This window comes from Notothenia rossii, assembly GCF_949606895.1.
Source record: "Notothenia rossii genome assembly, chromosome: 10".
Taxonomy (NCBI): Eukaryota; Metazoa; Chordata; class Actinopteri; order Perciformes; family Nototheniidae; genus Notothenia; species Notothenia rossii.
The window spans coordinates 26,046,568-26,060,749 of NC_136908.1; the positions used below are offsets into that span (position 1 = coordinate 26,046,568).

Here is a 14,182-nt window from a genome sequence, read left to right on the forward strand (position 1 = left end):
TTCATCTGATCTCCACTGTTCTCTGGCTTCATAAAGTACTTGGTTGATGAGGTTGGTCCAAAGGGTACATAGCTGGCATGAAGGCTTGCATTCAGAAATGATGGCGTGTATCATTTTGGCTCAGAATGAGTGAGCCCAGCCCCCAACTCATGTGTGCCCATTTGTTTATTCAACAAGTAGAGGGACTAATAATGTAGTAGGACCACACACACAAACAATCCATCTATCATTCATGGTACTGTGATTAAGTAATAGCTCAGCATGACACTTTTTAATTAGACTTGGTACACATAGGCCACAGTTGGAACAGTTGAAAAACATGACAGGATAAACTAATTGCAAGGCAAAAAGAGAGTTACATGATAGTTCTGTTTATTTGCATTTTTATGACAAGGTGCAGACAAACATACGATGGCAGACATTGGCAAAGATATGCATTCCACAAATGATGTGATTAACTAAATGTTAGCGTGACTCTAACAGCAATTTATCATATTCAGATTTACACAAGGGGTCAGTTCTGAACATTTTGGTGAGCCAAGTCTACTTGGGAGAACGTTTTGGTTATTTGTTTTTATTCATCGTGATGACAGAATATTTTGATTGCAAAAATACTCAACATAAGGTCCAATGACTGTGTTATTCCATAACTTGTACCCACATCTAATGGCCATTTTCAGTGGTTTGAGTTATGTAGTTGACTTAGAGAATTATTTATTTGTCTTTACTTTAGGTATAAACCTTTATATATACAGTCTATGGTATAAACACAGTATTATTAGCTACTTACTATCAACTCAAACTTGGAATGAGACGCTTTGTCAGGATTTAAGGCATTGCTCCAAAACAAAAAGGCAAAATGTAGTCTATTGAACCCCAAAAGATACTTTAAATTGATAAACACTATGCTGTTGATTTTTAAGGTTAAGTGGAAAGCTTTGAAAACTAGCAATGACTCAACATTTGAACAAGTTGAACTACAGCACAGCTACCTTATGGATTTGTTTACTATAGAAAACAGTAGTTCAAACCTTATTATATTGAAATGATTAGTAAGGGAAACTTCTGCAGCAATGGAGAGTCAGGACTCAGAGAGACACAAGGAGAGTTGGAGCTTTGATGTCAAACACTGGTGTTTATTACAAGTATCGGCCGGAAAATTTCACATCACAAGTCACAGCAGCCAGAGGTTCTGACTGCACGGGTGGGTTGCCACATCAACTCTGCCCAGCCTCTCTCTCGATAGACCTGTTAACTAGTTCAGAGAGAGTAAACAACATATTTGGGGGAGAACGTAGATATCTGGGAACACTGGAGATATCCCCAACATCTGGAGATACTGAACCACTTGCCTGACTCTTAGGCTCTGTGACCGAGAGTTGACCGGTCATAAAACTGAGATAAGAGAGTCAGGGTTGGTTATAAACGTCAACAGGTGAAAAGGTTAAATACCTTAGGATTAAAGACAGAATTATTCCCTTACAATTAGGACAAAATTAGGAAAAGGTGTAATCTTAAAATGCCGGCAAAAAAAGCCACTCCATTTAACTTTTTTTAAATCCCCACCTGTTCACATGTCAAATATTAACCAAAAACAGAATTCCCCGCTAAGAAATATGTAATTAAATTGAAAGAAAAAAGTGGCAGAAAATGTATATGGTAAAACAAACAAAAAAGTTAAACAAGATAATAATAATATGTTTTATTTTATATTGTTATATGTTAAAAAAGCTAACTACAAAAGTATCCCCCAAAATGTGTTTAAATACTGCTTGAATAACTGCCAATATTAAGGTTGTCGAGCCACCAAGCTATACTGCAACATTTAGTTTTTGTCCATTATTCCCCAACACTGTATGTAAGTGTATATGAAATGTAAGCTATTTTTACTATGACAGCAGCCATCTGTTTCCACCTACAGTCTATGGTTTCCACATGCAGGACAGATGCTGAACTCAGCAGTAATGTGCTGGCATTGCTGCAGCATCCTGAAGTGTGAAGTTCAAGGTCAGATTAGACTTCCCTGTCAAAATATAATGGATTAATGATATGAGCTCCAACATGAGCACAAACGAAACGTAATAACACCGTTTAGAATGTCTCTCACAACATTTACATAAAATAATTTGGGTATAATGCGTGAAGAAACCTGTGCCTCCACTCTCTGCTATCAGCCTGATCTGAGCTCAGTTTCCTTACGCACCGAGCGTGCAATCAGATCTCTCCTCTCATCCTCTTCCTAATACGTGCCTGCTGTTTAGCGACAACTTCACCCGTGCTGTTGTACTAGTATCAGGGAGGAAAGCAGGCGGGAGGAGCAGCTCTGCAGCCCGGATCAGTGCAGGTCTGACAGCCGGGACACTGCAGGACGCAGGCGCGCCCCCGCTGAGCTCGGGATGCTGCTTCTCTAACTTTCAGCGAATGTAAACGGGACAAATCAACCGACAGCACCGCTGCTATAATTTGATTTGTATCGAGTGTTCAAAGGGACTCAAACTGCAGTCATCATGGATATTTTAGACGTGAGTAAACCCGGAATACACATGATTCATAATGCATGTTTTGCCGCAGCGCCGATCGTGCTATTGACAGGACTGAGTGTCATTGAATACACTGCAGATTAATAAAAACATGATCTATTAGCACTATGAAAAACGCGATGGTGTAATTAAAGCATCTTTCTAACCTGTGTAAGAGCAGGTGAACCTCAGGTCTCCCATCACTGCGGCTAAACAGCATGATGTCAGGTGGGGCATTGCAGTGTAGCCTGACTCGGTTCTATTTTGAGTTTTTTTGGGAAGAATCCAGACAATCTGTCAAGTGATGATCAACAGATCCAGTCCTAATGAAGTCCATCAGTTGTTTACAGTTAAGAGGGTGGAAGGCAGGAGCTTCAGTCAGCTGTCAATGATTCAGACACTGTCAGAGTCTCTTCATTCCTGCACACACCACTGAACTTTCTTCCATTTCCAAGTCCTGAGAGTTTAAGGGGCTCCTCAGGGTTGCCTGGTGACACGGATCAGCCTGATGCTTTCTGCTTGCTTGGGTGAAGGCAATGTCAGTCTTAATAGTAATGTGTTAGACAGGAGGGTGGACAGAAGTAATGTTGTCATTGGAGATATTTATTAGTTGTTTCAATGTCAGAGCAGCAGATATTTGGGTGCTTAAATTGAATGTAATTGAATAGAGCTCTGCAGTACAGGCATGATTTACTCACACATTTCCCCGTCTTGACTGAGTTAAAGCATTCTGTATATTGAGGCTACAAAACTGTTTGTGATAACATTCAGCGGCGCCTCAAGACAAACCTATCTGCGTTAGAGCTATGATCAGAAGTTGTGAATTTTTAACATGTTATTTTCTAGTGTAGCTCCAGCCTTATATAACCCAGGCTGCATTTCCCTGAAGTTTTCATGCAATATCTTGACATTTTATAAAACGCTTAATCATAGTAGCAAAGCTGAACAGCAGTAACTGACAGGTCAAATGGTGGCTAGATGCCAATGTCTCCATTAAGATCAGTCAATAGACTGCCACTGGAAATGTGTTAGTGTCCTACTTTCAGAGGCTAACACTGTTTAAAAAAAAGTGATTTGACATATTGAGGTACGGCGTGATAACATGGCTGACAAAACTTTTTTTGTCAAGTTTTTCTGAAAAGAAAACTTCCACACAGGTTGAGTTATCATATGTCACTTTCCTTTATACTTAAATAACCCTTTGCCTAAATACCAATAGTGTTGCACTAATTCAGTTCTATTAAAAGCAATTAATTACATTTAAGCTCAATCCTAACCTAAATGTGAACTGTATCTAATGCACATGTTTATACTACTCCTGGGACTTTGGTCCTTTGTGCTGCTGTCCAAATCAGAGAGCCTGTGGCGGAGCAGCCAGCGCCCCTGTGGGGAGCATCCTGAGTGCTGGATGGTGACTCAGCTGAAAATAAGCGTGGTGACGTTGTAGTTCATCCGCAGCACCTGCCGTTTCTCATAGCAGCTCTCTCACTGAGTCAAGTCTCAAGGATTTAGGTGAAAAATACTCTGTCTGATCACTTGGCTGCAACCTTGAGCTTTTGTCCTGGTTACTGCTCATTAGGTCTAAATATAGATGTTCCACATTTCGGGCTGGGCAATATTTCAGTTTCATCATTTATTAACTTACACTAGAATCATATTTTTGAGTATATGACTGTGCAGTTTCTCAGATGGAACAGAGGATCATCTTAACTTGCCTTGAGCATCAATTCAAATTATAGGCTAAGTGGAATTTGGCAAGCATTAGCTACATTTTGATATACACCCAAAAATATTTGATGAATATCATTGTATTGATTTCGACTGCCATTAATATTTAGTTATAGATTTGTATTAATCGATAAAAAGTTGTTCTTCATAGTGATGTTTTTAAATGTCTTGTTTTGTCAGTCCGAAAGACAAAGATACAGTTTAATATGATATAAGACATTTCTTTCAGTAAATTAGGTTATATATTGTCCCTTACAGCTCACACTAGTTTTGTATTATCACTATTCAAATTAAACATTTTCCAATCATTCCAAATATTTATAGGCCATACCAGTGTGAATATGATGTTTTTTTAATTCTGGAAATTATTAAGAAAATAGTGGGGGTTATAACGGAGAACTAGATTTGTTACAACACAATTCACAATAACATTGCTGATATTTTCTGTTGGGTCAAACTTTAGTGTGCCTGTTGCTTTAAGAGAATAGCGCGTGTTGTTTTTAGTCAGAATGTTAAGCTAGCTTTTCACAGCAGGTGTTTCTAATTAGTAATTTATCCAGCCCCAAAAACGTTCTAGGATAACCTAGCTTGTCCCGTTTAATGATAAAAATCTAACTTTTGCTGCCAGAAAGACAAATATACTTCGAACCAGCCGAGTCCGAAGGTTTTAACCGCAAAATTGACTATATAGAACTGTCTGTCAGGCGGCGAAGACAACATATGTCACAGATAGTCATGGACGGTAAGCCAAAAACAGTTAGCAGTACAGTTAGCTAACAGTAGCAGAACATATTCGCGGTCCAACAACGTATTCCTTCTGTGTGAGAAAAATGACAAAAAAACAGCATAACTGTTAAAAGTTAGAAACCCTGAAGCCAAATTTAACTAAAGGTAAGACACTTCGTTTCAACGTTAGCATACTGACTATGTGTTAGATGGTTCAAGCATACACACAAAACATAACTTCTCAGAAGAACAGTAATTGCAGTCTGTAAACAATATTTTTGTGATTCTTTATTCCTGTTATTGAATTATTTGCATCAGTATATTTGTTTTATAAAACATTTAACTGTACGTTGTTAAAATATAGTAAATAATTAACTTTTTTCTTATTTTCCAAGTTGTTAATAAAAAAAAATCGTAACTTTTAGAAGTTTGCTTTCATGAATGTGTCATGAAGTCAAGCAATGTTATTGCTGTAAACATATAACAGGCAATTTCCTTTCTTGTATGCTGGAAAATTTACTAAACAGGAAAAGTTCCTCCTTTTTGTAATTTCTAGCAATTTAACCTGGCCTCGGTGGTCTGGTACCTACGTCTAATATTTGGTAGTTAAGTTGCAATAACTTACAGGAACCTTCTTTATGTTCTGTTTTGAGAGGTTCTCTGACTTCATGTTCCTATTTTTCTTCTCTCCATGTCCATCCAGACCATGGAAGAGGTGAAGGACAGGCCCAAGAGGAGGCCTCTGGTCAGGGCTGCTTCTGAAGAAAGCTCCAGTGATGTGGGCGCAATAAGTTACACTCCGTCCCCCGGAGACACGCTGCCCTGGAACCTGCCCAAACACCATCGCATCAAGCGCTCTAAGTCCGCCTCTGAAAATGTGTTGGACCCAGCAGACAGGGCCGTCATCCGCATCGCAGGTACGATGTTCACGCAGAAGGAAAAAAGAGATAGAAATGTCTATTAGGGAGAGATCTTTATGTTTGTGCAATAATTCCTGCTCAGAATGTACTGTAACACTGCTGCTATAACCAACTGTTAATGCTGCTACTCATGGACTATTCTCTTAGGAAGCTCTCCTCAACAGTAAATTGCATCCCTTTTTTGGCGGCTTTGTTATAATACTGATAATTGTGATTGATCTGTGATCCTCACTGCAGCTGGTCGCATTTTTTAATTGTATTTCATCTACTCACCGTATCAACTGTTGTCTAAAATGTGCACTTTAAGTTGGACCCTTGTTTTTTCTGTCAGTGTTGACTGCTATTGACTGACTGCTTTACTTGTGTTTATGTGTTGCATATTATGCTGACAGCTTGTTTTTGTGTTCTAGGCAAGTGTTTTTGTTTACTCTGCTGTAGACCTGCGTGATGGTCATATTCTGGTGTTAGCATTGCCAGAAGGTTTTACTTTTATGCTTCTATGCTATCTATTGGCTGCAATTGCATTGGCATTTGTGAAATTAGTAATTATAGTGGCAGACCAGAGTTTACCTTTGTTATTTTTTGCAGGTTAATTGGTGTGTATTGAGTTTAATTGGTTCTTTTGGTGGTTAGGTGCTTCTGCCCACATTGATGGGCTCATGTGGTTAAGCAATGGTAACATGACACATTCATATTTATTTGTTCTGTTATCTGGGCTTCATTGCTTTTGTCACAAACAAAAGTGGTACCGACCCATTCACATATTCTCTGCACAATTTTTATGCAGCGAGGCAAAAGGGACATATTTACTCAAATGTAATGGGTTCATGCGATTCATGTTTTGTGTTTTATACTACTGACATTTGCACTGCCAACCTTAAATGTTTACTAATTTACTGTTGATTTTTCTGTCACTTATTGACAACAAAACAATGTTTCATGAGATGATCAATCTGAATTCACAAGACATAGTGCCTGTAATGAGAATATCTGCTATTGTGCTTTACACTACCTCAGAGAATCTTTTAAGCAGTTAAGAGACATATATTGCATAACACCTTTTCATTACCATGATCTCATTAAGCTTATTTACTCCTCAGGGGGGGTTTCACACCGATCGTTCCACTGCTCCTCCACCTCTATTCTCTATCTGAACACTGAGACACTCAGAAGACGTTACCCGCTGCTTCAGCACTTCCTGTGGTGGGTGTAGATTCTGATCTGCTAGGGTGGGGTACTGCAGCACAGTCCTGACTCCTGTGGCAGGGTGTTATTGTCTCTGCACACACAATAGCAGCAGCAGGATTGTATGACTTTCACTTCAATGTCCTTCTCATGACTTACTGTACGAGCCACAGCCCCCAGACGTGATGAAAATGCTGGGGTCTGATCAAATTATATCAAATTAAGGCGGCTGTAACTATGTTGTCTCCTTGGATTGCTGCCATAATGGCTCTATTCTAAATGATTAACCTTTTGAGACACATGTATACACGGTCGGAGCTCTAGTTTTATCTCCAAACAAATGGAGACAGGGTGAGTTGTTATCAAGCTGCAGACAGTTTGATAGGCAGACAGTGTTGGTTGATACGTTAAATGAGACGTCAGTAATGCTATATCAGGTAGGGGTCTATCGTGCTTGTTTATTGATCAAATTACTGTGAGTCTTCACAGTTGCTCTGTTGACGTGAGTGCTAGTCATGGTGATAAAAAATACAACACACAATGCTTATTAGAGAGAAACACCGTGATACTGTCAAGGTCAGAAGAATTGGAAAGAGGAGGGAGGTGAATGATCCTGGTTTAGCATGACCTTTATCCTAGCTGTTCCTCACCAGGATACTGCTGTTTGCGTCCCATTTAAAACCAAAATCTGACATTCCGTTTTTGTTTTTTTACATCACTAAGTTATAAAGGTAACACACTTGCTTATTTTGAGTCAAACCATGATTTTTTACTAATCCTAAACAAGTTATGAAGCTCAGAGCAAGTTCAGGCAGGAAGACCTATCACTTCGTATTGCACGTCATGGCAATACTCGCTCCCTTCACTAATTGATAGGGAGCGCCAGTCCTCAAGCTAACCTATCACTTCCCTCCATCCACAAGCCTAATTATCGCACCTGTTAATCCCTCTATATATGCTCTCCCCTTTTCCATCAGCCGTCTTCCAGGTGTCAACGCGCTAAGTTGGTAGCTTACACTGCTCTTACGCCTAAAAAAACACTGGATACGAAAAAAAAAAAAAAATGTCTAATTCAGACTCTTCAGAGATCTTACCTTTTTCGAAGGATCTTGATCCCGATTCCGATGCACTTCCAAAGGAAGCGTCAAACTCCTCAAGTGACTGTCGCCTCAGTTCTCGTCTGAGCGCCCGCAGCGGCTCTCGCACAGCAGAGGCAGAATTCCTCGTCGCCCATCTCTGCAAGCAGGGCATCACCCCAGCCCAAGATCTCCTGCTTTCCCATCTTCGTGAGCTGTCGGACCAAGCCTCCGGCGCGGTCTCCCAGCCCAGGCCAGCTCCTCCAGCCAGCCCCCTCGGAAGAGGGCGAGGGCGCTCTTGCGGCCGCGGGGGCAAAAGGTCTAAAAAAGCGAGTCCTCCAGGAGCTACCTCGGCCAAGAAATCCTCCACTCCTCAGGCTCGCCCCAGCGGCGCTCAGCAGCCCAGCGCCGCCCAGCCCAGCGCCGCTCAGCCCGGGAGCTCCGGGACTCAGCCCCTCTTCGGTGGCATTCTAGTCAACACACTGCAATCTCTGGCAAGTTCTATGCTCGCCTCCAGTCCATGGAGAGAGGCCAGGCCGGAGCTTCAACCTCTGCGGCGGCCCCGCTGGGTCAGGATTTTGCATTAGGCACGGTAGTTCCTTCTCACTCTCTGGCTTCCGCCCTCCCGGCTCCTCCCTCAGGTAGGCCCTACATTCCCCAAGCCGCTAACATCTCCTCACGGCTCAGAGCTAAGATCCTCGACGGGAAAGACATTAATTTAGTCAGCCTTATTCTGCCTTCCCCGGAGTGCGACAAAGCCATCGCCTCGGGAGGAAGCATTACTGCGGTATTTAAATCTGCAGACCCCGGCTCCTCAAAGACCTTTCTATAGGGCAATTTCTGGTAGCTTTTAGCGTCTTCCGTGATGCCCTCTGCGCAGTTTACCCTGAAAGGAGAGTGGAGTTAAAAGCTTATCTGGCCATGATCGGCGATCTTCACATCAAATACGGGAAATCCGTGTTTTACCAATACCATAAAAGCTTCTCTAGCAAAGCAGCGCTGCACTTAGCTCATTGTAACATCTGCCTGGACTGGTCCATGCTGGATACCGAGCTGCTCGTTATGGCTACCGGCGGGCAACAAGTCGTTTCGTGCATCAGTTGCGGAGCGCAGGGCCACACCTCTCTGCTCTGCCCTTCAGTGCCTCTCTCCGGGTCTAGCGTTTTCCCCACGCAGTATTCTGGGAACAATAAACCAAACCGTCAGTACCTGCAGGGATGCTCACCCGAGGTCAGTTTGCCCAAGGCGCCGGCCCCACTTCCCGCGCCAGAATCAACTTGGTGGAAAAACCTCTTAAAACATCAACCCTCAACTTCCATTAACACCACACATTTAGCAGCTGCGCTTTCGACTCACCCAAATCCCGTGTTCGTTGATTATCTTTTGTCAGGGCTCTCTCAAGGGTTCAGGGTAGGGGTCCTTTCCCCCCCCTCAGTGACTTTAGTGGCAAAAAACCTGCAGTCAGCCACCAAACGAACCCACCATAGTCTCTCAGTTCATTCAAAAAGAGCTCAACAAAGGATCACTACACGCAAATACTCTGAGAAGAAAAGGCTCATCTTCGATCTGTCCGCTCCTCGCGCTGGCCCGTTTTGCAGCATCAATAGCCTTATTCCCTCAGAGTATTTTTCTCTTCATTACGCTTCAGTTGATAATGCCATCAAGCTCATCAAATTCGCAGGGCAAGGAGCGTGGCTCTCCAAAGCAGACATTACTGACGCGTTCAAAATAATCCCCATTCACCCATCTCAGTGGCATATGTTCGGTATCAGATGGGAGTCCAAATTCTACTTCGCTGTCCGTTTAACCTTCGGGTGCAGAAGTAACCCTTAGATCTTTAATTCTTTTTCCGAAGCCCTCTGCTGGATCCTCCTGAACATCGTCAGAATCCCCTCCGTCCTGCATCTATTGGATGATTTCCTCCTCATAGATCCCCCTCGGGACAACTCAGGCGCCTCTCTAGCAAAACTCAAACTATGCTTTCAGGAGTTAGGTGTTCCCCTCTCAGGAGAGAAAACGCTAGGTCCCACCACACGCCTGGAGTTTTTGGGCATTACACTCGACTCCGTAGACATGGAAGCGTCTCTCCCCACGGACAAACTGCAGTGCATTCACGACATTACAAAGTCCTGTGAGCAACAAGTTGTCACCAAGCAGCAGCTGCTCTCCCTGCTCGGGCACCTCAACTTCGCCATGCGTATTATCCCTCAGGGGCGCTCTTTTATTTCCCGGCTCCTGGATACAGCGTCGGCTGTAGAAAACCTCCATGACCACGTCTTCTTAGATGAAGGCTGCCGCTCTGACCTGCGGTTCTGTGCCCTCCTGCTCGCACACTGGAATGGTGTCCCCTTCTTCTACGACGACCTCGGGTACTCCTCCGACTCCTTGAGATTCTTCACGGACGCTGCCCCATCCGTGGGTTTTGGGGGTTTCTTTCAGGGAGAGTGGTTTGCAGGCTCATGGCCTCCGGCATTCCCCAGCCATGCCTCTTCCTCCGCTCTGCATGAGATCTTTCCGATCGCTGTTGCCTGCCACGTGTGGGGTCACCTCTGGCCTCGGCAGCGGATCTCAGTACTCTGTGACAACCAATCAGTGGTCGGAATTATTAATAAAGCGCGCTCCCCGTGCCGTGACATCATGCCGTTCATGAGAAGCATCACGTGGTCTTCCATCACCCACAACTTTCTCATCTCCGCTCGTCACGTTCCCGGCCACCTCAACTCAGTGGCTGATTCCCTCTCGTTTCCACTTCCAGAAATTCCGGAACCTCTGCCCAGAAGCCAGCGCTCAACCCGTCAGGATTCCTCCCCTGCATCTTCTCTCTCTCTTCTAAATAGAAGCCCCCTAGCAAGGCACCTCGAATCCGCCAGGTTTTTCATGAGGAAGGGCTTAGCCGCTTCCACTCTTAAAACATATGATTTCGCTTGGAGAACGTTCGCTTTATTTTGCTTTTCCGTAGGCATTACACTTAAACCTGTTCTCATCTCCACCGTGTGCGCCTTCATGTGCTACTACGCCACTGATCGCCACCTCAAACCCCAATACATCCGGGGCCTCTTAGCTGGAGTTCAGTTTAACATTCGCTGTTTCGATCCCGGATTTCCCAGCCTGTTCGCAAACCAGTCAGTCAAACTCATTCTCAAAGGTCTTATTAAAACATTTCCCCCTGCCTTAGACCGGAGACGTCCTATTACACTCTCCACTTTACGCCTTATGCTCTCCAAACTTAGAAGTGGGTTATTCTCCCCTTATATCAATGCACTACTTGATGCTTTATTTCTCCTAGCTTTTTATGCTTTCCTCAGACCAGGTGAATTTACCACAGCTTCTCTAACGTTCGATTCCAATCGAGACGTCTGCTTGTCTGACATATCCTTTCACGCCAGCCATTTTAGCTTACATCTTAAGCACTCCAAATGCGGCGGCGCCTGCTCCGTCATCGCCGCCCGCAACGACTCCCAGTTCTGCCCTTATAAATCCATGATCACATTTTTACAGCTTAGACCTACCTCTAATCCCCTCTCTCCATTATTTCTTATCTCAGGGAATTTTCCCTGAACTCAACGACAGTTCAACCACTATTTAAAGCAAGTTCTCATGAAATCCGGGTTATCCCCCCTCCTATACACGGGGCATTCATTTAGAATAGGTGCAGCTACTTCCGCTGCTAATCAAGGTGTCTCATCCTGATCCCTGCAACAACTCGGACGGTGGTCCTCCTCCGCTTTCTCATCCTACATTCGTCCAGACTTCAGTGCCGTGCTGGCTATCCAAAGGTCTCTCCAACCTTAAATTGGTACGTATGCATATAACTGGTGGTGGATCTTTAGCATGTCAGCACGTATATTCGCCCCGCGGCTCATGCTTATCTTGACATGTCTAACCATGTACGTCCAGGTTGTAACCTTCGAGTCCGTATTAAATGTGTCCCTGCTAAGTCAGGTTGCCCCGTATGTCCGGGAAGCCCTGTATGTCCAGGACGCCCTGTACGTCCGGGATGCCCCGTACGTCCGGGAAGCCACGTATGTCCGGGATGCCCTGTACGTCCAGGATGCCCTGTACGTCCAGGACGCCCCGTATGTCCGGGATGCCCCGTATGTCCAGGACAACCTGTATGTTCGTGAAGCCCTGTACATCCAAGAAGGATGCCTAGGAGGCATTAGTATGTCTAAAATCCCCACATGCACTAACCTCTCATTTCATCCATAGACCTCCACTGCATACCACAAGGTAATATTTCATCACGTTCAGTACTTCATACTCTCACTTCTTTTGGGGGTTCATCAGAAACGGTTCTTTCCCTTCCCGAATGATATCCTACAAAACCTGGGCCTAATCGCCAAACACCATTTTATTCACTTTTATAATCTGTCATCATTATGTTTCATTTATATAATGTGACCCGATAATACACATGTATTCCATACATCACGTCTCTCCTGATTGAAATGAAGCTCAGCGCAAGTTCAGGCAGGAAGATCTATCACTTCGTATTGCACGTCATGGCAATACTCGCTCCCTTCACTAATTGATAGGGAGCGCCACTCCTCAAGCTAACCTATCACTTCCCTCCATCCACAAGCCTAATTATCGCACCTGTTAATCCCTCTATATATGCTCTCCCCTTTTCCATCAGCTGTCTTCCAGGTGTCAACGCGCAACCCTCCTCCACCCCTTCGCCTCCTGCTTCCAACTCAGGGCCAAGCTTAACCTTCTCCCTTCGAACCGGACCTAACCACTTATCACCACCACCAGTGTCTAGACCCAGGGGATTCATCGGAAACGGTTCTTTCCCTTCCCGAATGGTATCCTACAAAACCTGGGCCTAACACCATTTTATTCACTGTTATAATCTGTCATAATTATGTTTCATTTATATAATGTGACCCGATAATAAACATGTATTCCATACATCCCGTCTCTCCTGATTGAACTATAGTTACCTAAACCTAACCAAGTTTTGTTGCGGTTTTCTTTTGTCCACAACGGTAATGATCTTAGCTGGATTCAAATCTTAGTGAGATGATGGTTTTTAGCGATGCTAGCATCACGGCTCTTAAGATGACAATGTCGATCTGTCTGTGCTCTTTAAACTGTTTGGAGGTGCAGGTGATGATCTGCCTTACAGGGTCAGAAGCATCAGCATATGTTTACAATGATATTAAGAACACACTGTTGTAAAAGGCTGGTTGTTGGTCTCTATATTTATGGAACTCTGATCTAGTTTCTTAGTGAGAGATAAACCATGACTCATGCTGTGTCAGGCCCCACAGTGTGGGAGAGGAGTGTAGAGTTATTGCGGTACCACTGAATCTTTCAACATTTCATAGAGCAGTGTTTCTCAAACTTTTTCATACCAAGAAAAAACCACTTAACCAATAAAAAAACACTCGCGGACCACCTAACTCCACAAATATCCAAAATCACATTGTTTTTTTTGGAACAGATTACAAATCGCCTGAAAATGGTACCAACAAGTGGCAACATGTGTGATGCAGGTGTTGCACTGGGCTACAGATGTAGCACTGAATTTCGGACTCCAGCTTACAGCTTCCTGCCTACTACATGCCAAATACCAGTATAGAGGAATGTTAAGCCCTCCCACTATTTTCCAAGAGGGCGTTGCCAGATTTTTAATTTCAGGTTTTAACCAGGAGATGGCGCTTCATTCACAAATACAGAAAGACAAGCTTCATGGACTTTCAGTTGTGTTTTGAAGAGCATTTGAACACATCAATATTTTAGATCAACTAAAGTATATCTAATCTTGTAATTCAATAATATATAGTCTTTATATATTAAATAATCATAATGTAAATGTTTACATTACACTTCTTTATTTGTTATGCTCATACTTTAACCTTTACAATCGTTTGCTTTAATATGCATTATATTTTTGTGTTTGCTTCCTCCTGCTCCCTTTCGGACATACTGTATGATTTATTATTAATATGAAGATATTATTAAGATAAGATAAGATGTTACTTTATTGATTGAACATTTTAGTTTAGAATGTGCTGTCCCACGG

The 14,182-nt window shown here is 43.2% G+C and overlaps 1 protein-coding gene across 2 annotated transcripts in view; it reads left to right on the forward strand.

Moving 5' to 3' along the window:
• Positions 1 to 13,065, forward strand: part of LOC307023015 (uncharacterized protein) — a 31,236-nt gene extending 18,171 nt beyond the window's left edge. Inside the window, exons 4-5 of one of the 2 annotated variants that reach the window (XM_079656004.1) lie at positions 5,677 to 5,890; positions 12,791 to 13,065. In XM_079656004.1, the coding sequence (XP_079512130.1) occupies positions 5,677 to 5,890; positions 12,791 to 12,864 (288 nt within the window). In that variant the 3' untranslated portion in view covers positions 12,865 to 13,065. The remainder of the gene's footprint in view (positions 1 to 5,676; positions 5,891 to 12,790) is intronic. The other variant, XM_079656003.1, reaches the window with a different exon arrangement.
• Positions 13,066 to 14,182: the final 1,117 nt, after the last annotated feature.